Source organism: Tenebrio molitor, chromosome 8 (assembly GCF_963966145.1).
Source record: "Tenebrio molitor chromosome 8, icTenMoli1.1, whole genome shotgun sequence".
Classification (NCBI taxonomy): domain Eukaryota; kingdom Metazoa; phylum Arthropoda; class Insecta; order Coleoptera; family Tenebrionidae; genus Tenebrio; species Tenebrio molitor.
Genome location: NC_091053.1, coordinates 20162706 through 20185606, shown reverse-complemented (window position 1 = coordinate 20185606; position 22901 = coordinate 20162706). Strand labels below are relative to the sequence as shown.

The 22901-nt window shown below is 35.4% G+C and overlaps 1 protein-coding gene across 7 annotated transcripts in view; it reads right to left on the bottom strand.

The window, feature by feature from the left end:
- The window catches only part of sick (sickie), a 189420-nt gene that overhangs the window by 21315 nt on the left and 145204 nt on the right, over positions 1-22901 (bottom strand). For all 7 annotated transcript variants that reach the window (XM_069056865.1, XM_069056862.1, XM_069056861.1 and 4 more), the window contains 3 exons: positions 22156-22299; positions 21568-21770; positions 17563-17714 (listed from right to left, as the gene is read on the bottom strand). In XM_069056865.1, coding sequence (XP_068912966.1) covers positions 17563-17714; positions 21568-21770; positions 22156-22299 — 499 coding nt within the window. The remainder of the gene's footprint in view (positions 1-17562; positions 17715-21567; positions 21771-22155; positions 22300-22901) is intronic.

Genomic DNA, 22901 nt, shown 5'->3' with positions numbered 1-22901 from the left:
CTTCGCGATTTCGAGCGTTTCGAAAGAAATAAGTGTGATCTTGGCCACCAAGATCGCACGCATTTTAGCTGCAGAAGAAGACATTCCTCACGAAATCAAAGACTCACTAATTAACGTGTGGGTTGGGATTGTTGGAAATCACCTCGTAGGTCCCTCGCTCAGGAAATTTGTGAAAACAAACATGCTTTTACTCACAATTACAGTAGTTTTAATTTGCTGTTTAAGCCTCTGTTGTTCTCTGAATAATAATAAATCACTTTACAAATTTCATCCAAAATTCACGATGAAATTCAAAAAACTGGAACGATAAAAACCAAACATAACCTCGAATGACATAACAACTTGATAGACTACGTCCACTGTATTTTTTTAAATATCCTTGGATAACAAAATCCCCAAACCATAACATTAAAATATTAAGAAAGTATCATAGATTGTGTTGGTAATATCTTGAAGCATTCGCGCCACTGATTCTCATTGGTTGTTATAAAACCCACGCGAAAAATAAATTATATGACATTTCAAATCTGAAATTGTCAGTTCTGTCAAAGTGGTTTAAGCATTTATATTTGCGATTTTTCATCTTTAGAGCTTTGTTTTGCGATTCTCTGGTTTTAAAAGTTATTAGTTTTGATCGTGTTGCTGTTTTGATCTGTTCCGTTGCGATTTTTTGTTGATTTTTTTTTAATTTGTAAAGTGAGTGCGTGCCTCAAGAATCTAATTACAAACATCGAAAATGATACAGAGGTAATTTTTGTTCATGCATTAAATAGGAGTACATATTAAGTAATCTCTTACTTGTGTTTAGCCATTTCCGAAAAAAGCTGGATATTTTAATTTCAGTAGCGAGCTTTTTCTCAAATTCGAAAATGTATTGTGGGTAGCATTTTTTATTCCGTCGGCCACATTATTACTCGTGAAATACCCTGTATTAATAAAACCTAATATATTACTCCTACTGTACTGACGTTTTCTTTCGTCTTTCGTCTTTCCTAAGTGCAAACATGCAGAATAATAATAAAACATCAAGTGTAAACCTGCTCTTTCCATTTTTTTAAATTTCGCGCCAGATCTATTTGTTGTAGCGTAGAGTGAACACTTTTAGTAACATTTATGTCAAGCAATCTATGAGTGGACAGAGTTTACATATTTTAGGTTGGTCGTTCGTCAAAACTGCCCGCCAAATTTGAAATTTTTCAGCGTTTCCCAAACAAAGTGATTCCTTTGATTTTCTTGTAAACCATTAACATTTGTATAAGGCAAGTTGGGTTATTTTGTCTTCTTTTGACACGTACTACCTCAGGTTAAAATATCTGCACAACCTTCAAAATCACGCTGTATTTTATGGTCTATGTCCTTTGATGAATCTCATCTCAAAGCAGTCCACAGTAAAAATTCAAGAAGTTGGTCTACCTAATTGAGTTTTGTCTACTTATATAATCACTTCGTTTCTTTTCCGTTACAAAATAAAGTTATTACATTTAAACTTGACAACTTTGCTTTGTCTTCACCTTGAACTTATTTGTCATCATCATCATTATTATTAGATATTATCATCATCATAGTTTTTCCCAAATTCACAATTTCCCTTTCGTCTTCTCTTTATAACCCATTCATCATGATCAAGATCATCATCATGATTATTATTATTTACAAGTTTTCTCTTCCGTCTTTCCGTCCGGCTTGATTGCGTGTTGAACCTAGCTAAGACACGACTCTGGCCGGTCATGACACATCGAATCTTTTTTACACACCGATCCTCCATTACACTAAATTATAATCAAACCTTCACTCGTGTCACGTGTAAACGTGTTTATACCGACCGAGGCCTCGATTATCCTTGCGTGTGCCTGTTCTTCTACCACCGAAAAAATACTCTTCCCCGATGGGCAAAGCGTTACAGTTCATTAGTCACCTTAATATGATGCAACGTAAACGCACCCCCCGTTTGTCCCCCAAACAAAGGACGAGAGTGCAAACGAAAACGCCCACGTCATCGTTTCAAATAATATTGCGGATGCAAAAAGCGATATTTTATTCGTGACACTAATTTCGTTTCGAAAGGTTGGAGCGTTCCGTTTTAAAAAAAATTCGACTCGATCATTATCCCCGAATTGATTGCGTCAAATGACAAACGTTCATTCCGGGTGATAATCCGGCAACAAACAACAACGGAGAAAAGAGAGACGCAGTTTTTCTGTTGAGGTCACGATTTTAATTCGCTTCGACATTTTCGATAATAAGATGATGATTTGAAATCGTAACATGACATCACCTGTACCGTCCGTGTGGGTATTTTTAACTTTTAATCGTTCGACCAAATGGGTTTTGTATTTAGTGTTGCATAAAATTGATTGCGTACGATATTTGGTTTGTCTCACAAGGTCATCAAACGATAAATAAATATTTACACCTACGTCTTTATTGATCTCAAATATTATCATAATGCATGGCATAATATTTTAATTATTTCTGTGCTAATATCTGTCCCGAGCCCAGCCCACTGGACATGATATATGATCGACAAAACTCACATACTCTGTTCGTTTTAGAAATGGGAGAAGCCGTACGAGAGTTGTCGACAAAGCGATGACTCTAAAATACAGATTATATCATTTGAGAAGTAAAAAAAAAAATTACAAAGAAAAATAGCACATTTAAAGAAGAAATATCGCGGGTTTACATGAAATCCTGGGCTGAGTAGGCGTTGGAAAAACGAAACCGTTTATAACAGTGTAAAGTTTGAATTTCCCGCCGTTTGACACGAATGACATTTGTTTATGTTTCATCGGGACATAATGGAACATGTTTGTTTTCAGCAAAGAGTGGCCTTAGATATTTGCTTCGAGAATAGGAATCGTTAAGTCATTCTATTTTAATGTAAAACATTGCAAAGAAAGAAAAAAAGGAAATATTTTTTTGGCTCTAAATTTTAGGTTAGCTGTCAACATGCTACACGCTTTAAAAAAGCACAACAATTGATGGTTTCCAACGCCTTCCCAGCCCAGGATTTAATTTGAACGCGCGATAATTCCAATTTTGTTAATCACCGGCTTGCCGTGCCTATTTATCCTGATTTAAAATTTTTTACCAGTTTTAAAACGAACATGGTTTAGTTAACACTACAACTCAGCCGTCCAATCGGTAATTAGGTAATACAATAAATTTTCTGAATTGATCTAACAAATTGATAAAACAACGCAACGTAAATGTTTGCGCAAATTATCTGTTTACGTCAAAGGATCTATCGCGTAACCGATAAGTTTGTGGGTGAAGTTCAAAGCGTTTAAAACCGGAAACTGCAACGACTGCCATCAATAAATTAATCGCTTTCAATCCCGATCAAAATTAATCGTTCTCCTCATCCCACATTCCTCCGATTATTTCTTGAAGTTTCTTTCACTTCCCGCCGGATCACCATTAGTTCCGCAACCGCGAATCGTTTAATTCCAGTCATTAATTTTATTTAGTGTCACACTTGCTCAGTTTCGTCTCGTATTGGTTGAATTTACGGCAACAAATGGGTATTATCGCCCATTTTTTTGTGTCGACTCGAAACCGTCCTTGGCTCACGACGCTGGATGATGGTTTCGCAACGGCGACAAAAAAAATTCGTTCACTCGTGTATCAAAATCGACGATCGAAAAATTGATCGATCGATCGATCGGCTCGTGGGTTAATTAGTCGACCCACCACGGCAATACTAACGTGCAGTTCTAGCGTGGGACAGGAACGGTAGCGACTCCTCCTGGTGGCCAATTCCCACCACGGCACCGTCGGTCTTCCGAAGGGCGAAGTCGGACATCCTATGCGGGGATCTTCGGGGACGCTGGCCAAAGACGGGGGTCGCGGAGGGGCCCTCGGGGGACCCACTCGAGGTCTCCTGATAGTGGCGAAACCATCGTGGACCGTCGAACACGGCATTATTTATCGCCAACAAACGTGGGACATTTCACGACTGCAAGCTTCACTCAACTTAGAAATACACGTTCGCAAAAAAAAATAGATTGATGGAATGGTTCGGCACTGATCAGTATTAATCCAAAAGCAATTTCGCACAATTGATTCGTGCTTGGTAAACAATGAAACGATACGCATTTTAAGGTCGACCAATCTGGGTTTGGTTAATTGAAAATTCATCGTTAAAAAACGAGAATGTCATTTCTGTGGATGTATAAATTTTATGAGTGACACACTAAAGTGTTCGAAAAATTACAAAACCAAAAAACAAAGCAGGGTGTCTGCCGCCTACCGCCACTTTACGCAATTTAAGCTTTTAACTCCTTCACTCCTTCAAGTGAGGACATCCTGTTGTATTTTTAGGTGAACGTCTGAACCAATCACTTAACGAAAAAGTCCGTGAAAAATCCGATCATCCTCACCACCACCGTTCAACTTATTAACATCGATAACGCCAATCTGACTCACGCTACACGTTTAATAACGTAATGGAGAGCGGGGTGTTGGGTCGTTTTTCAAACGCTTATTCAATTAGCTTGATGGATTCCGAGGTGTGGTCGGCCAAGAACAATCGCTTCTTAATTGAAAAGAGTTTCCCGGGCGAATTTTTCGGAAATTGGTTCGGCAAAAGTCGATGCCGTGGCGAATCGCCTGGAATGATTTTTTCCATCAGACCTGATTGATGTTGACGAGAGGAAAAAATTGGAGTATGTGTGATGAGAAAATTGGACGTTACGCTGAATATCCGTTCGAACAGAACTAATGGGAGCTGCGAGGAATAGTTTTTCGCATGAAGAAAGAAAGTTTCTAAAGGAGAGACCAGTTCAGAGACAATGCGAACAATTTGCAGCTTTCCGACCGCTTGTACATCGTTACTGTAGCACATATTTCCGCTAAGTTGTATTTTTTAAATTAAGTCACGTAATAAAATGTAACAAAAAATACCAAAACTAATACATTACATTTGAAACATGAATACATTATTATGTTGGTACATACTCGCAAAATGTTTTGGCGGGCTTGTGTTTCTACCTCGGCCATGTCTCGTTATGACAACAACTTCCAGTTTCACTTGACAATTCTTTGGTTTTATTAGGTGTTTTGTGCTACAAGTTATATACAATTTTAGTAAAAGAATAAATTGTTTTTGTAACCGAGCGCTAGCTCAAACGTCTTTGGGCATATTTCTTTAGAAAAGAGTTAATTACTCCGTACTCTGATAGATTGTACGTTTTTTGACAGAAGACAGACCCAGAGAGTAGTGTGGCGGGAATTAATATGCAGGGATACAACGGTTTTCTACATAACGTGAAACAATTGAGATGGAGAGTTTAGTATTTTTCACTGCTTTATGTTTTGCAACTAGAATTTAAAAACGTACAATCTATCACCGTACGGAGTTTACCACGGTATAGTAATACATAATTGGTGGTAAATATTAACTAATAAATAACGAAAATACACTTTTTGTTGGATGGTCGTGACTTGATGAATTGCAATAATTTTAATAAACGTCTAAAACAATAGCTATTCTTTTTTGTTTTTAATTACATAACCTGTTTCGTTGTCTCAATTTACCCTAAAAAATACATATTGACTTATTTTATACCCAAGAGTGAATTTAAATTTTCGCGCCACATGAAAACTAATTTTCAACGCGTGGTAATCTAGTTACTATTCTGTCAGCGAAAGTCTCATTGGAAATACCGGGTGATTATAAATGAATGTGACTTTTTTTCATAGGTTGGTAATATTATTGTTTTTTTAATGTGATAGTTGACATAAACATAGGCGTCCTCGCCTATTTGACACAATTTATTAATACATAAAATGTCAAAATGACGTACGTACGCCAATGTGTTGATTAAGGTATCAAGTTTGCCAAAATAATTTATGAAAAATATTCTCAACCTAAGAAAAAAAGTCACAATCATTTATGTATAATCACCCGGTACTATCCCAAGTGACTACAAATCGTAAAGTAAGTAAATTTAGTGGATCGGCGTCCCTGAGCAATTAGTAACCTTCGCCATTGCCAACGTCTCATCTCTTGATTCATATTTTAAATCAGGATTTGGACGTTTAGTGTTGTTGTAAGTAAATAAGATTTGACAAAATAATGCTGAAAACAGCTCTTACTAACGTGAATTACTTTTCATTTTTTAATCCACCTCAAAAGCCATTACAGTAAACGCGTTCAGCTCCGTGGTAAAAACCATTTAGAAAAAATAAAGTTTGATAATGACAATTTCGTTTTATTTAACTTTTGGGTCATATACAGTGTGTCCCCGGATAGGTGAAACGACTCGTAACAAAAAATTTTCGATTTAAATTTTCATTTTTTAGGGTTCAGCCCGGGTTGGTTAAATACTAATTTTTAACAGGATTTTGGTTTTGAAAAATCAAGTATGACTTGGAAATTTTCAAAAAAACTTATTTCCTGTAGAGTAAAGTACATACCTTTTATGTGACAAATACGACAAAAAATTATTAAGGAAAGTTGTTTAAAATCAACATCTAGGCTCCTATACCAAATTTCAAAATCATCGGCCAACCATGATTTTTCATCTTTTTTTAAATGTTTATTTCGCAAATCAAAGAATTTTATTTTTAACAGTTCTCTTATTATGAGTAAAAAAAATTCACACCTAGATTAAAACTAGATTAAATGGAAAAAAAAGAAAAATCATGGTTGGCCGATGATTTTGAAATTTTGTCTAAAGGGCTAGATGTTGATTCCAAACAACTTTTCTTAATAACTTTTTGTCGTATTTACCACATAAAAGGCACTTTACAGGAAAATAGTTTTTTTTTGAAAATTTCCAAGGCATACTTGACTTTTCAAAATTAAAATCCTGTTAAAAATTAGTCTTAAACCAACCAGGGCTAAACTTCAAAAAACGAAATTTTAAATCGAAATTTTTTTTATCTTTTACAAGAGTCGTTTCACCTATCCGGGGACACACTGTATGTACATACTTCAATTTGAAAATTGGGCATGCCAACATAAAACTTAAAACGTGTCGACAATCAAACAAAGAAAAAACATTTATAATCGGTTGGTAGTGGTATTGTTAAGCTAGAATAGACAGCGAAGTAATTATTGATATCGCAACAATTGATTGGTCAAGTTTAGGACGTCTTTTCTCGATTATCGCTTGAGATGGGACTTTTTTTTCTTTAAAATTTAGATGATCACATTTACTCAAATACTCCCTTTTTTCTCTGGGGAGGAAGTTCTGGGACACTCTGTATAAATAATTGTGAATTATGTATTTTTGTTTTTTGATTTATGTATTTAATTCGTTCATTCATGATTGTCACAATTCCTTGAGACATTGCATTTTGTAAACATTTTACAGATTTTTCTTGGTATTTATTCTGTTACATTTTTCTATTTTTATTTATTGTACCTAGATTTCTGATTACATATTAATTTTTGCGTCTATGACGTACAAAATCTTTAAGATCCTATTTAAACTACTCTTAGAGTTAATATGTTTTTAATTTTTATATTATCTAGTCCATTCCATGCTATAAATAAATCCTTAATAAATATGTAATATGTACAGGCTGTTCCTGAAATGCACGGTAAAATTTTAACCACGAGCTACTGGCTTCATGTAGAACTCGGAAAAAATGTTTAAACAATTCTGTCAAAAAATAAAATGACATTTACTTTTTGAGGTACATACAATTTTGTGTGTTTTTACTAAAGGTAGACGATTCCTTTCAATTCTGTTTGTTGCAAAACAATATTGTATTTCAATCATCATCGTAAAACTATTTTGGAAAATATTTAAATGTGTAAGTAAACATTTTAAAACGTGACATTATTTTATTTTTAAGGCAAGGTCAAAATAAGCATAATTCTATATGGCAAATTTTAGCGTTAATCATCAACCATACTTTAATTTTAAAAATTATTCAACATACAATAATATTTTAATGACCCGTGAAGAAAAAAAATTTAAAACTCGTAAAACTGGAGGTCGACGTTGTTTTTATAACCGTCATTATAATCCGACTACAATTCGTGCAAGTTTGGTAGGTACTAGACCACCGACTGTACACATTTCCAAATTAATCTGCAACCAAAAGAAAATGTTCTCGTGGTTTCACAATTTGTTTTTTTACAAAAAATTACAGTTACAGCGATAAATATACGATTGCAGTTTTTATCAGTTCAATTTGTAGAAACTGGATGTTTTTTCGGAGATCACAACGTCGATAAAACTCGAAACCTGACTTTTTGAACAACACGATTGGCTGCCCGGGGCCGAAAAAAATACTATTTTATAATTTAATTGGACATACCGTCCGAATACCAGGGAAAAAAAAGAGAGAGATTTAGAAATGGCAATCTGATTGCGTAACAAAACAGATACCGTCATCTGAACAAATTGAAAGACAAGTGTCTTAATTGTATTTTAATTGGTTTCAATGAGTCTCTTCTGCAACGGACAAGATCCATTCGCATCCGCAACAATTAGTCCAAAACGAAAAACAACACTTCCTGTCGCTCGCAAAACAAACACAAACTGACAAGACGCGACCAAAAACTAGGTTAGTTCGGCAAAGACAATATTAGGATTTTGCAACGATCAGCACAATATTTACAAGAGATAACCAGTTTGGGTGGCACGGTTTCCACGCGAAAAAAAATTAGAAAACGACCCCGGGGGACGCGAGAAGAAACAGAAACAAGATTCAATCGACGGACTTTTGACACTGATTACGCCAAAATCTCGCCAATAATTAGGCGTTGCTCCTCGGTCGGATGCCAGTCATTCTTCATTTCGTAGGACGAAGAATTCAATTTGCAACTCACGTAACGAAGAAAAAAGAAGAAAAAGGCGGCGGCGTTTAGCACGTCAAAAGAACCAAGAGGAGCGTGCGGGTTCCGGGACGTGTCCAGGCACAAAGCCGATCATTTATTTATTTAAATAGATGGTGGTTCGAGAGTGGCGAAAAGATTTCGTCACCGTCACTCACTTATCAATCGACAATTTGAAAACGTCGATTTGCATAATACGCCAGTGCCACTTTTGGGTTAAAGGTGTTTTACTTTATCGGAACCGTTTGCATACATTTACACAAATTATCGACGGATTTGGTCTTCGGGTACGGTTTTGTTTGCCGAAAGGTGATCATTTTCGGTCACTTGAACCCGCTTTGGATGTTTTTACACCTCCGAAAAAATGAACCCATTTTGGGTACCGATCTTTCGCACCATTCCATCAATCCGGAACCAAAAACGAAACACTGCAACTGTTGGAAATCACTCACTTATCGGTTGTTCGCGTGTTATTTGCAATAAATAAGACGTCAAAGCGATCCGAACCGAACACGTGAGGAATAGTACACGTTTCGAGGTTTCCGTACTGTTCCACTGCCGTAAACAGACTGAATGACTACTACTACGGCGGCTACGAAGACTTTCCGACTGGTGATCCCGCCCCGAACCAATAACACGCAGAGTTGCAGTTCATCTGGGACTAACTAGACGTGAGTGAGGGTCGGGGGCGGCGTGCGAAGTTTTGGGTCGTACGTGTTTTGACAAAGAAAAATTATGTTTTTATAGTGACCAGGGAAAAAATAGAGGGGAAAGGAAAAAATAATGTTTCCGGTGAAATCTCAGGTTATAATGATTGGGAATTGTCAATGTGTCTGACTCTTTTAATATGTATAGAAAAAAAGGGGAAACTACACGAAATACATATGTTTATGGAGTTCAGATCAGGTAGTCTTGGTGGACAAGCTTTGTTGCATGGTTTGAAAATTGTGATGTTTAGGGCATATTAAAAAAAAATCAAAATGTAGAATTTCTCCCCTGTCTTGATTGTGTTTACTAATAACAATTAATATGTAGTTGATAATAATCCAATACAGGGTGTTTCTGAAATACGTGTGTTAATTTTAACCAGTGGAAGAACGCGCCAAATCTCTATAGCATTTTTACGAAAAAGCAATACAAATTGATTTAAAATTTGGAATAAATTAACCATCAAAGTGTATACCCGCCTATGGGTAAGGGCGAAAATTTTCTGTTGTAATAGAAACAGAGCGTTGTTAAAAAGTTCCATTGTTATAGAAAAAAATAAATAATCAAAATTTAGATTCTCATGGTTACAAAAAATAGAAACTAGTTAATCACACAAAACGACTCGTTTGGTAAAAATTGTGGGGCAAAAAATCTTGGAATATTTTTACAAATTTTACAAAATGTTATAGAGAAAAGTTTCATAAATTGGCGAGTTCTTTCACTGGTTAAAATTAACACACGTATTTCAGAAACACCCTGTATAATGTTTAGAAGATTTGGTGAAGCATGAGTGGATTAGTAGTTATTTAAATATAAGTGTAAAAGGTTATCCTTTACGACCGAGGTACGAGGGAGTATTTTAAAGGATGTGAGTGCAACAGGGGAACTTTTTACACGTATGTCTTATAACATTTTATCTACGAGAGATCATCGCACCGGTTTCAACATAAATTTGTATAAAATAATTATTATTGATTCAATATTTTATGAATAACCGAAGTCGTTGAGAACCACGTCGTTTAGCAAAATACTTCTAAACAATGTTTCCAGAGAATTGTATTGCTATATTCTGACAGTTCTATGCCATAAAAGCGTGCACTAAAAGTTTTATGGCACGATTCCGTCAGTTCCACAAAACGTCAACTTTGACAACGATTTTTAGTACAAAAAATGACTACTTTTTACACAATCGTAGATAAAAAAATTATAATAAAACAAAATTTTTTGCTTGAGCACCAAAAGTTTAGAACAACGAAAATATTTTGTTTTCCGTCAAGTTTTGCGTTAAAGAACCCGGACAGGTCATTTTTTTTTAAGAAACATTTTTCGACCCCTTTCCGTTTCCGCTCAATGTCATCAGGTTTTTTTAAATGGCAACCTTCAACTTTTTTGCAGATTTAGGAAGACCTATGTAACCTTTGGATTGAGTATTCCTGAAATATGGATTTTTAAATGTGAAAAACGGTGACAGTGGAATCCTACTTTTACGCCGATTTCCACAAAAAAAAAAAGTTGATAAGAAAATGATATGTACTAACATGGCCGAATTTTAATACAAGTTGCAATACCGGCGAAATATTTTTGATATTAACAAACTAAAACAAGTATGTACATAATTAAAAGAACATCCAAAATGCACAATTTTGAAAGTAAAACGTCTCTTTCAAATAAAAATAAACAATCAAAATAAATGTTCAAATTGAATGGCATTTTTTTTTGGCAGCACCTACGCTAAATACATACTTTTAGAACTAAGAACAAACAGTTTTATTCTTCACTCTTTCTTTCAATAGCTTCATTTATAGCTGGCCAACTGGAGTAAATCTTGGTTTTGGAAAAAGTCAACGAGAAAGAAAATATTACCATTATTCGAAACATTAGAAGAACTCTATTTGCAATCTGCATCCATACAATTGCAAAACTACATAAAGAACTTGTCTTTTGGAATTTTTTTCGAAATTTTTCGGACCATCTGCAACTTTTCTTTTCCTCTTTTTACAGCGTTTAAGAGAAATTATTAAATTAAGCCAAAAGAAGTCGCGTCCATCTTTTACGACCTATTTGAAGTAAACTTAATACCTTCTGGATAATGTTTACGTCGTAAAACTGACATAAAAGTAGAGATCAAGCCGGGACGAACCTGTAGTCCCATACGACTCTATTGTATTCGTTTCATTATTTTGTTAGGCCTGTTGTTTACATTTTGCTTATTTTGTGCACGTTTTACGACACTATTCAAAAAATAAAAATATGTATATTAATTTACAAACAAATTTGCTCGCTCAGTACCTCAGCTGTCCACACTTGCAACAATACGACCAACTTCTCTCGTGTAATTAAATTAAAGCACGTCGGATAATGAAGTTCATTACTTAATGGCCACCACATTTGGAAAAAACGTGATTACTAGATACCAAGGCAAAAAGTAATAACGATGCCGGTTCGTATTACGAAACACGATGAGCGTGCATTTTTGCATTACTTTACAACCACGAGAAAAAAAGTCAAATTCCACAGTCAAATCTGTAATTATGTAGTGGCAGAGCAAACTAATGAAATGTTACTTTCAGCAAGTACTGTCTTTCAAGAGGAAGTCAATCTCAAGCGCAAACAAAAAAGGAAAAGGCATCGGAGGCGTAGCTTAAATCTTGGTACAAAACGTAATTAAAAATTTCCATTTTCAGTGGATTTAACTTGTTTCTCACGGACTTGCCAATTTTTCTCTCAATATCAAAGCTTTTAGAACAGTCCGCGTCTAATGACGGATATTAGCAGAGAAATCGACACTAACTAGATTTCGAAAGGTCACAAACGACCATTAGTAGCCGACTTCCTTCGTTCAGAACTCAACAACCAAAGGCGAGAAACACCAAATTACCATAAATACGAACAGGTGCGAATGACAACTGAGCCGGTACCACTGCAGTTCTCGTCATTGGTTTGAATAAATAAACAAACGCGGAAACCTTCCCTCCGCACCCTAATCGACAAACCACGACGTCGTCCGTGAAATCTGAACGACCTAGACCCAGTCCATCTTGAACGGTTCTGGGTACTCAAAACCGACTTCCTCCTAATCGTGAGCCAACAAGTGTGGAAAAAACGATCGGCTCACGACCGTGGTACCCTCTATGTGGTACCCGTCGCTGGTTTCCGTCAAACTTTGATTTATGGACGACTTGTGACGTCGTCTAGACCAGAGAGTACTCCAACCAACGAAAGAAAAATCGTGTGCTCAACCGGCCACGTCTCAAATTGAAGAGAATAATTTAAACAATCCACGCACAGCTGCCTAGGAATACTCGGGAGTGTTGTACATATTTTATTTATAGTAATCTTAGAACTACAATGTCAACATACTTACAGAAACGTCCATTCAGAGGTAATCGCCGCAATTATGAGCTATTTATCTTGCCAATTAACGGTTTTTCTGGACTGTGATGGTCGGAGAATGCAGATGAATAAATTAACGATATTTGAATTTTTTCGGCAGACGACTCTCAACATTATAATCATGCGAAATAAGCGATAGGAAATTGGTAAAGATAAAATCGGAGATAATTACAACAAGTCTTCCCGGTAAGCGATTAGCTCAGCCGACGTTGGCGGTCCACGGAAATGGTACTAGTCCAGGTAGTCCCTTTGTGTTTTTTCCGAATTTGTATCGGTCATTTCCCAGAACGATCTTTTCTGCAAAGCAAATCCCATCACTGCCGAATAGGAAACGGAAATGCTTCTGATTTTTCTCGTAATCATCTCTGACGTTTATGCTACTGCAGAGAAGCGTTCGACAATTATTGTCGAGAAAAATTCTTCGAGTCTTATTCAGTACTGCGGTTGCGGTTGGCGTTCGCGCCAAAATGACACACAAAGTGATCACACGTAAAAACAGTGTGGAATAAAATGATTTTCATCTAGTTACCTTTGCATTACCCTTGTAAAAATATGAAATGCCGCTCTACAAAAAAAAAAAAGAAAAAGCCTAACCTCAAAATACACAGGCTGTCTCAGCTAAGATTTTCTATCCTAATATCTCAGTTATTTGCCAACGGATTTTTATGAAATTTAAAATGCAGATATTTTAGACCGTGAAGGTTCAATTAGTAATAATAAAATTACCTCAAGTTAAAAAATGTAATTTTAACACATGTTTCCTTTATCGAAAATTATGCGCTATTATTTCCTTCATGTGTTTAGCAACCAATTGCGTGACAAATATTGACCAATCAAAACGAGAAAACAAAAAATAACCCGATAAAGTTTCTCTAAAATGCACATGTGCAATAATCTGATAAAAAATGTCGGTACCTGTTTTTTTTTTAAATTATTTTGAATAAAAAGGATTGGAAATAATGCGTTTGGTTTCATTCTATTCAGGAAATAATCAGCCGTATACCCCACGTGCAAAATTAATATCGGCAATTTTTTTGCTAATGAACTCAAACATCCATAAATTATTCGGTCAGAAGACCAATTATTATCAAATAAAAGCCCTCGACTTCGTCTCGTGCTCTTATTTGCTAATAATTGGTCTTCTGACCTCATTTATGGATGTTTTCGTTCATTGGCAAAAAAATTTCCGATAAAAATTTTTGCACTTGGGATATAATACTTAAATGATTATTATTAGATTGTTAAACATTAAAAAATAGAGGTCTATACAAACAATTAAGTAAATCACTTGTCTGATTCAACGAAAAGATTAGATTTTGTCGTTAAAAATTTAATGTAAAATTTGAAGGTATTTGAGCAGTTACCTTTTGAAACAATTGATGATTAATTGCCAAGCAACATTTTGTACACCCTTTAAAGTCTGTCAAAATTGGGCGCGCTTTATTAGAAACGTCAAATTGTGAAAATTTATTACTCTAAAAATAGACTACAGCGGCGGAAATTTTAATATTCTTGAAAAAGGAAAAAAAATTGCCTATGGAGAGTGTCGTAAGAACTTCAATGACACAGTTCGTTTCCTCGTGGAACACTATCCAAATGTAGGCTTTACAAAATATAAGGTTAAGAGAGTCGTCAATTTATTTGAAGACACAGGAAGCGTACGTGAACTAAATTACCTTGCTAAAATATCCCGATCGTGTCCTTTATGGAAGAATTAAAGCATCCAGTATAATAAATTACGTCCAAATGTTGTCTTTAACTTTGTAAGTGTTTGTAAGGTTAGCAAGATAAACGTCAAATATGTCACCTGCGCTTCTCGAAAAGGGATGACCAAAATTCTGCAAAATTGTGCGTTTGTTTCATACGCGTCTACGTTTTTGCATTTGCAGCCACGTTATCACAGTTTTTTGCTTTTCTCTTGCAAACCAGACGTCTTTCAATGCCTACAGCATTTTTTATTGACGATCAATTTTTTATGTAAATCTTTTAATTGATTCAACATTTTAAAAAGGCATGTAAAAATTACGTTTTTAAGACTTGGGTGATTGCATTAATGGGATTTTATTCTTCACCGTCTAAAATATCTGCATGTTAAATTTCACAAAAATCCGCTGGAAAATAACTGAGTTATTAGGCTCGAAAGTCTTAGCTGAGACACCCTGTATATCCAAGTTCCAAATGTGATTTATTGCGAAGGGATATGAATGCAAAGTTGACATTGAAATTAAAAAGGAGCTAATAAAAGCAAGTCACAGCTAGTGTTGAAAGTGGCCACCAACGTTTGTTAATTCAATTTTGTAAATTGCAACAATTGTCAATTCGATTGATGACATTTATTGACAGAACTAATAGTTCGGCACTTCAAAAAAAAAAAAAATAGAGCGGTGCAGGAATATTTACATGTGCAAAAATTCCAAAGCAAACTAGATGAAAATCATTTTGTTCCACACTGTATTAATTATAATCTCGTCTCAAAAATGCGTTGTTTTTTTTTTTAGAAAAACTGACTACCCGATCCCGAGGAATAAAATGAAACTATTGATAATCGCCTCCCCGACCTGGCCCCTAATTATTTTCACAGATTACGAAAGTCCCATTAATTATACATCTGACCGGTCGTCAATATTTCTAAAATTGAACAGTACATTTAAATAATTACCATTATAACTTTCACTAACCATTAAAAAATTTGCATAAGAAAGAACAATTTTAAAAATCCTTCTATTACTCTATTAACTTTTTTTAATCATTATTGCGAAAACATTTTCAAGTGATCTGGGCCGGGTGTCCTGTCAATTACGTAATCTTGATACGAACCACCAAATTTAAAAACAAATAAATCAATACAGGACTGATTAAACGAGTCTTGAAAAATAAATACCTATAAAATCTACAGTGAATAATAATAATTTACGAGTTGTGCAGATTGGTTTCAATTGGTTCATAATTATTGTGATTGGCTGCACATCATCTCGAATGCAAAGCAGCGATCTACTCAATAAAATTTTTATTTTCGTAACAGACTAAATTTATTATTATATGTGTACATCTGAATCAATACAAATACAGCGTACGGTGATTATCGTTCAAATCTTTTTGTCGTGAAAATTTTACGAAAGAAAATTTTTTAATTTCATCCCGAGCGACATTTTCGCTCGTTTTCAGCTTGACTGAAACTGACAGCGGATTAAAACCGACCGAATTAATAATACACAACGGTACAACGACACGTGACCCGTCAACTGTCAAACGCACGTCCCTCGTCCATTTTTTCATCGACAGGTGTCTCTAACGGCGAACGTAGCGGTTCGGCAAATACCTTCCTGGCTTTTCGACACAATATAAACATAAACAATAAACCTCCTGCCAAGTGAAACATTTGTCGCGACGGCCACAAATCTGTCTCATTAGTGATAATCAACGATTCTATCTCGCATCTACATTATAGATGTGGCAGAAATGCTGCGTGAGCTTACTCCTACCGGATGGGATTAGTGGCTGTCGGGCAGGTTTCTTCTATTTAAGGAGTTGAGGTGGACAATCGCTCTTGAAAATTCCAATCGTTGAGGTAAAAACTCGCCTTCCGAGAACAAAACGCGCAACTGTGTGTCGCTCTTACGTCGTATGACGTATGGATGTGGATAGTATACGATCTGGATCGTGTTCGTAACACCTGCAGGAGGATATGTGGCACTTCTGGTGATAATTTCAACAGGGGAGGGCCATATTGAATGGGAGAATTTAGAGAGGAGCACCGGAGTTGTGTCGTTACCAGATGTCGCTCCTACCAAACCTTTTTCGTTCATTTACTTTGATGTTTATTTTTCAAGCGCCACAAACGCAGAATTAAAAACACCCCGAGAGAAGAAATTACGTCTGCATTGCTTAAATGAGAGAATGGATTTTTTCTAATAACGTAATGAGTCCAATTTGGGTCGTCGAAATATTCATTGAGAGCAAGGCGAACGAAAATGAGAAAGAACCAAATTGAAATCGTGTATTCTGGGATAAAATAAATACTAACGCACCAGATTCGTCATTGTTGTCAACAAAAGGTCAAATTGACTGCGATAAATCAATTTTGAGTAGTAGATTAGCCGAGCGAAAGTAGAAATAAATTAATTTTAAAAAATCGGCGTGTCAAACTGTGCACACTGAATTATTGTCCATTTCCAATACCGCCTCCGCACGCACCGATTTCATTTTTTCAGTAGAGATACCATGGCACATTACTGAGCCAAGTCGGCTAAATTTGACACACAGGACCATCGAGACTCGGATTTATCTGACAGAATCGTTAGAGTGTAATTATTTTCTTGGCACAAAAACTCTAGTGTCCGTCCTGTGTTATTATAAGCCATTACGAAATCTCAACGAGCCGTACGACTTCCATCAGTTTCCTATCTTCAATCACGTTGCAACCAACCAAAAAAGTCTTTCGGTTCTATGATTTATCACGCCGCGGGCGAAATTTTCGAGCATTAAGTCGCATTAACAATGATTTCATAACGGGTCCATTAAAAACCCACACACAACCCGCTTTCGTGCACGTGATCCGATAAGACGGGAAAAGTTTTGTTGAAATTTTCCGTAACAATTTTCCGCCTCGTTGTAGATTAATTAAAAAATTTGCAAAGAGGAAGATGAATGATGAACAAACTTACATTGGTGCTGAGCTGAGACGTTAGCGTTTGAACTTTCTCTTGGGCTTCTGTCAATTCCCGTCTGAGTTTTCTGATTTCATGCGCTTGTTTTTCTTCGGCCGAGGAGTAGAGACTCGACGCCGTCGAGACCAAGCTTATGGAGGAGCCGTGTACTGGAATAAAGAATTTTTTTTTTTAATGAAATATCGTATTTATCCAGAAGAATATCCTGCTGGTTTAACGACAGGATGGAATTATAAAATTTGGACGGATTTGGTACGATGTGCATAAAAAACATATTAACACCTACTGGTGTTTGGAGTTGTTTCGGTTTTATATTCATAACTGCATCATATTAGATGACCGAATTAGAATGTTTAGTTGGGTATCTCAAGGCTTGGACTGTTGGTTTTCTGATGGATTTAACGCAGATTACAACATTTCAAGAGAACTTCCGGGTTTTAAACTTTTGATTAATTCATATTCAGACATAATAGACAATAAATATCCCTATAATTCCACATTATGCAAGACGAAACAAGTTTGCAAAACATAACCGACAGTTTCATCAAATCAAGTCAAATTGACACAAACTGACATCGAAGAAGATTTCGAACATGTTGAAATTATTAATGACAGAAACAATTTCGATAACTATGAAGGTGGTACAGTTGGTTGCAAAAAAAACGGGAACTGTCAAAATAAAATTGACACATTTTGACAATTTTTTCAGTGTGCAACCATCTTACGAGAGATAGGTTAGAATTAACGTCAAAATTGAATGACATTTTTTAAAATTATTTGATAGGTATTGTCAAGTAGACAATTAATTGACAAATGGACAAAATCAAATTTACATTAGGAAAATTTTCGTTTCCTGTTTTTTTTTTGTAACCAACTGTACCAATTTTTGTAAAATAGTATATTTTGATTTAGAAACCTCCGGTTTTAGCAAACACGGTAATATAAATAGCCACGAAATGCGAAGAAAATCCTTCATTATCCATTCATATCAAAACCTAAAAATGTATTTCACCAAGCCCCACAAAAGATTCTGGTTTAGAAAATATACAGGATTATTCATGAGAGACTTCCGATGAAAATTTCGTTATATGCAACCCAAAATACAAGAAACCCCTAGAACTTGATATTTTGTTAATTCGAAATAAGTTAGCAATCCAAGTAACTTGGCGAATAAGATTAATCATGACACTTTCTCTTTATTGAGGTTAGGAAGCTAGAAACAATTGGAAATTGTAGTTTCGGTTGCATATAACGAAATTTTCATCGAAAGTCTCTCGTGAATAACCCTGTAAATGAAGAATCGTTCGTCCATGGTAAAAGAGTTGTTGATTTACAGGAGTTTCTACTCATTTTCAGTATTTCGTCAAAGCCATCGTTACTAGTTGCACGTTTTGATACCAATATCTTACTCCAAACCACAAAAATCTTGGTTGACAATTTTAAAACCATTATTGCTGGATTTTCTGATTCCTTTTTTATACTCCGTAAAAATGGTTCCACTCGAGAAAGAAAAGGGACATTTAAACTATCTCCCTTAGCAATGGATTTGCTTCAGAAAATAATATATAGAACTTTGGAAGAATTTGCGTGTTAATTTAAGACTCAAGTACTATTCCGGACACGGAATCTTGGCCAACATTTTTTTGACATTTCTAAAAAAAATGATGTAAACCAACCATTAGTGTCATTAATAAATGATAATTATTAAAAACCACTTTGAAGTTTTTCTTGTGACATCAAAAAAGCATGGAAATGGCATTATCGAGTCAAAAGTTGGGTTATATTCAATAAAGGCTAGTTCACGTATACTTGTCAGTCAAATGTCAGTTGTGGCCAAGATTCCGTGTCCGGAATAGTACATAAATAGATTTGGTCCAATATAGCAATTGCACTCAATTTGAAGGCTTTATGTGTGATTACTTCTAACGAGAGGATAAAAAAAATTGAAGAAAACAATTTCCTATGTGTGAAACATTGATTATGAAACCAAAAAAAAAAAAATGGAAAAGGAATCAGTGGCAGAACTACGTCAGTTTACGAAATGATAAAACCACGGCCTCCTAGAGTCATAAGAGACTCGTCTCTTATCCGGCCTGCCGCATTCGTAGTTCTAAGCATTATTTTTGTTTTATAGGGTGCGCCACAATACGGGGCTTATGTGTTGTACTGGTTGCCTGCCTTGCAGGAAATTATTGTTTTATACGTGTTTTCAACATTTTTCAACAGTTTTAACGCACAGATACATCTGACACTTTTTCAAAATCTCAAATCAAAAAGATTTTTTATGAACGGTAAATTTAATTTCAACAATTTTCTTTTTTATATATTTTTTTTATTTGTCTGTGTGCAAGTTACAAAAATTTACAATGATAGGAAGTTCTAATTTTTAAATAAGTGTCTCACTCACATTTTACCATGAACAGGACAATGAATTAGTGGATTTCCCGAAAGATTGATGCCAAGATATTCTTCAAAACAAAATTTATATTTTCCTTTGGAATGCTTGGTAGAATTTCTACTATTTTTGAAATTATTGTAAATTGTATAGTTTGCGAACGAGAAATTGGAATTTTAGCTTCTTCACTTGCAATGGGTAAATTGTAAAGATTATAATAATGAAGATTTACGATAGTGTAAGTTTATCTACCTGCTAGTTACTAAAAAGGGATGCCGAATATCGGCAAAATGCAGATTGTTTGTCCCTCCTGGAATGAACTGCTCATAGTCCTAAATCTTTATCTATAATGTTTAACCTTCCCAAAACCCATTGCAAGTGAAGAAGCTAAAATTCCAATTTCTCATTCCCAAACTATACTAGACCCACAAATTGATCATTGGGGTAACTTAGCCTTCCTCTATCTTAGTAATAAATTAATTTCAGTAAAGGGATTTTCTTTTTCGAATTTGAATCTTGTAAATGTGACAAGCAATAATCACATCCATGGACTGCCTCCGTTATTTTCATAATTAAGTAGCCAGATAAAAAAGGTGTTGCCGCCGTCTCAATTTGAAAATTGGTACTTGGCAAATAAGTAAAGGAAGACAATTTTTCTAGTTTTTCCAGAGAACTATCTTGCAAGGTGACTGAAATATTTACATTGGTCCTTAAATTTTGGAATCTTGGTAACATTTTACTACTTACTTGCATATTCTGCGGCACTCATAATATTACCAGTAGGATCTCTCAGTCCTATCTTCTATGCCGCATTTAAAGTGATATCATTGGGTAGATTATGATAAGAAATGTTAACTTTATGTCGTGAACTAATACAACATTTTTTCTTTGTTTGTGGCATTTTTTAAAGTTTCGACTGCACTTAGTTTTTCAAATTGACAATTTATTATATAAAATGTCATTATTCATACGTATTTTTAGTTGCATATACTAATATATGGGTCACATTAAAGTCGCTAGATGGACATACTATACGGGGAATTTTCAAAAACAGACATTTATCGAATGCGACAGGCCGGATAAGAGACGAGTCTCTTATAAATCAAGGAGGCCGTGGATAAAACACATCGTGCATAGAGTTAGGCAACCAACAATACACACTAGGAATTCCAATTTGTTACTTGTTATTGTTATTGTTTTGTTATCTACTTCAATATACCAAATTGTAATTTGCAATAATTAGCAAGAGAGTCATTTTAATCAGTTTCTTAATTTTTAATACAATCAAAATAAATTCTACAAGGCCATCACTTTACGTAGATATATATTTTTTTTGTTATTAAAAAAAACACACTTCACAATGCTCGTTATCTAAAAGTTTCTCGGTGGATAATTTAATAAAAGTGATTTACATAAAAATGACTTAATTTCAAATGAAAATGAAAGTAAACAAAAAATTACTACCGCATTAAATTTAATGGTTGGCTTTAGTTGTCGATTATGTTAACGGGCCCACTTTCAAAATTTGCATATTAATAAACACAGACGCAGTAATAAAACGGCAAGCGCCTAAATTACACATTAAGGTCGACAGAACCCCTACTCACCGTCGTCATTCTTGGGTATGCTGTGTCTGGGAGTCGACGAATGCGTCGGGGACAATGGGAATGTCCTCGCACTTCCTGGTGCGGGACTGGTGGGTTGGGACCAGTGACTGAGAGCTCCTATCGGAAGGCAATAGTAAGGTTCGGTCTCCGGTTCGGTGTTTCTGTGCAACATCGACGGGTACAGTTTTTCAGATTTGGTAGATCTGCAACAAACCGACTGGAACTTCAGCGAATAAGTGACGCGACCACCCTCCAGTAATGGTGTCGTATGTCTGTTCAAATATAATGTGATAGACAACGAAAGCGGACGAAACAATGTGAGCTGAAGCGACAATGTTACCGACTGAATATTCATAATCTTGCAGATGAGCAAAAAACGACTTTGAAATGATGAATGTTCAGCCGCAATGTTTGTAGAGTTGATGTAAGATGCGTTAAAAAAAATTGTTTCTGTTTATCCGCTCAATACCTTGGGAATGTCCGTTCTCTGAGATAGCTGTCCACAAACAACAAATATTTATTGCATTTTTATTAATGTCTGGTCGATGGAGTGTCTATTGTATTTTGAGTTGATGGAAGAACTCTTACCTTATGCTGTTGCTTCTACTAAGTCGGGACGGGGAATCCCGTAAAAGTCTGGTGTGCGTTAGGCTGCTTCTGTGTCCTGGAAGACTCGTTAGGCTTTCCATGCTGTCCGTTTCGGACAAGCGGGGAGCAACAGAATACGTGTTACTGAAAAAAAAAAGTTATTAATCCAACATGTGTACAAATCACTACTTTTTTTACAAGTGGGAAGTTTACACACATGAGCGCAGCAAGCTTTATTGACAGGTCTCATACCTACATATTTTTTGGCAAATAGGTAAAGTTGTTACAAAAGAAATAACAGTAAAAAAAAAAACAATAAGGATCAGGTAGCGTTCATCTTCTACTGTCATTGCGTAACTCGGGTGACCAGATAACACTAAAAAAAAACTGTCATCACATTGAAGGGTTCACATTATTTTAGAGTTATTTAACAATTATTTCAGTGAAGTGAACGAAGACGGTGGTGAAACTGATAACGAAGCACGGCCAGGTATTCCAAAAGAATTTCTTTTTATGTTTACCTCTGTAGCTAATTAAGCAAACTGTGTAAATCAAGTATTTTTTTGTTCGACACTGTCAGAATTTGAGAATTTTCTCCTGTGTGAACGGATTTTGATGAATTTGACAACTTGTCAAAACGAAACGTCAAGCTAATTTTAAAGATTTTCAGCCATTTGGAGCCTTTGGGAGGGCTCGTCGAACAAAAAAACGTTGTATTCAACTCGTTCTTGTGTAATTTGCGCTTT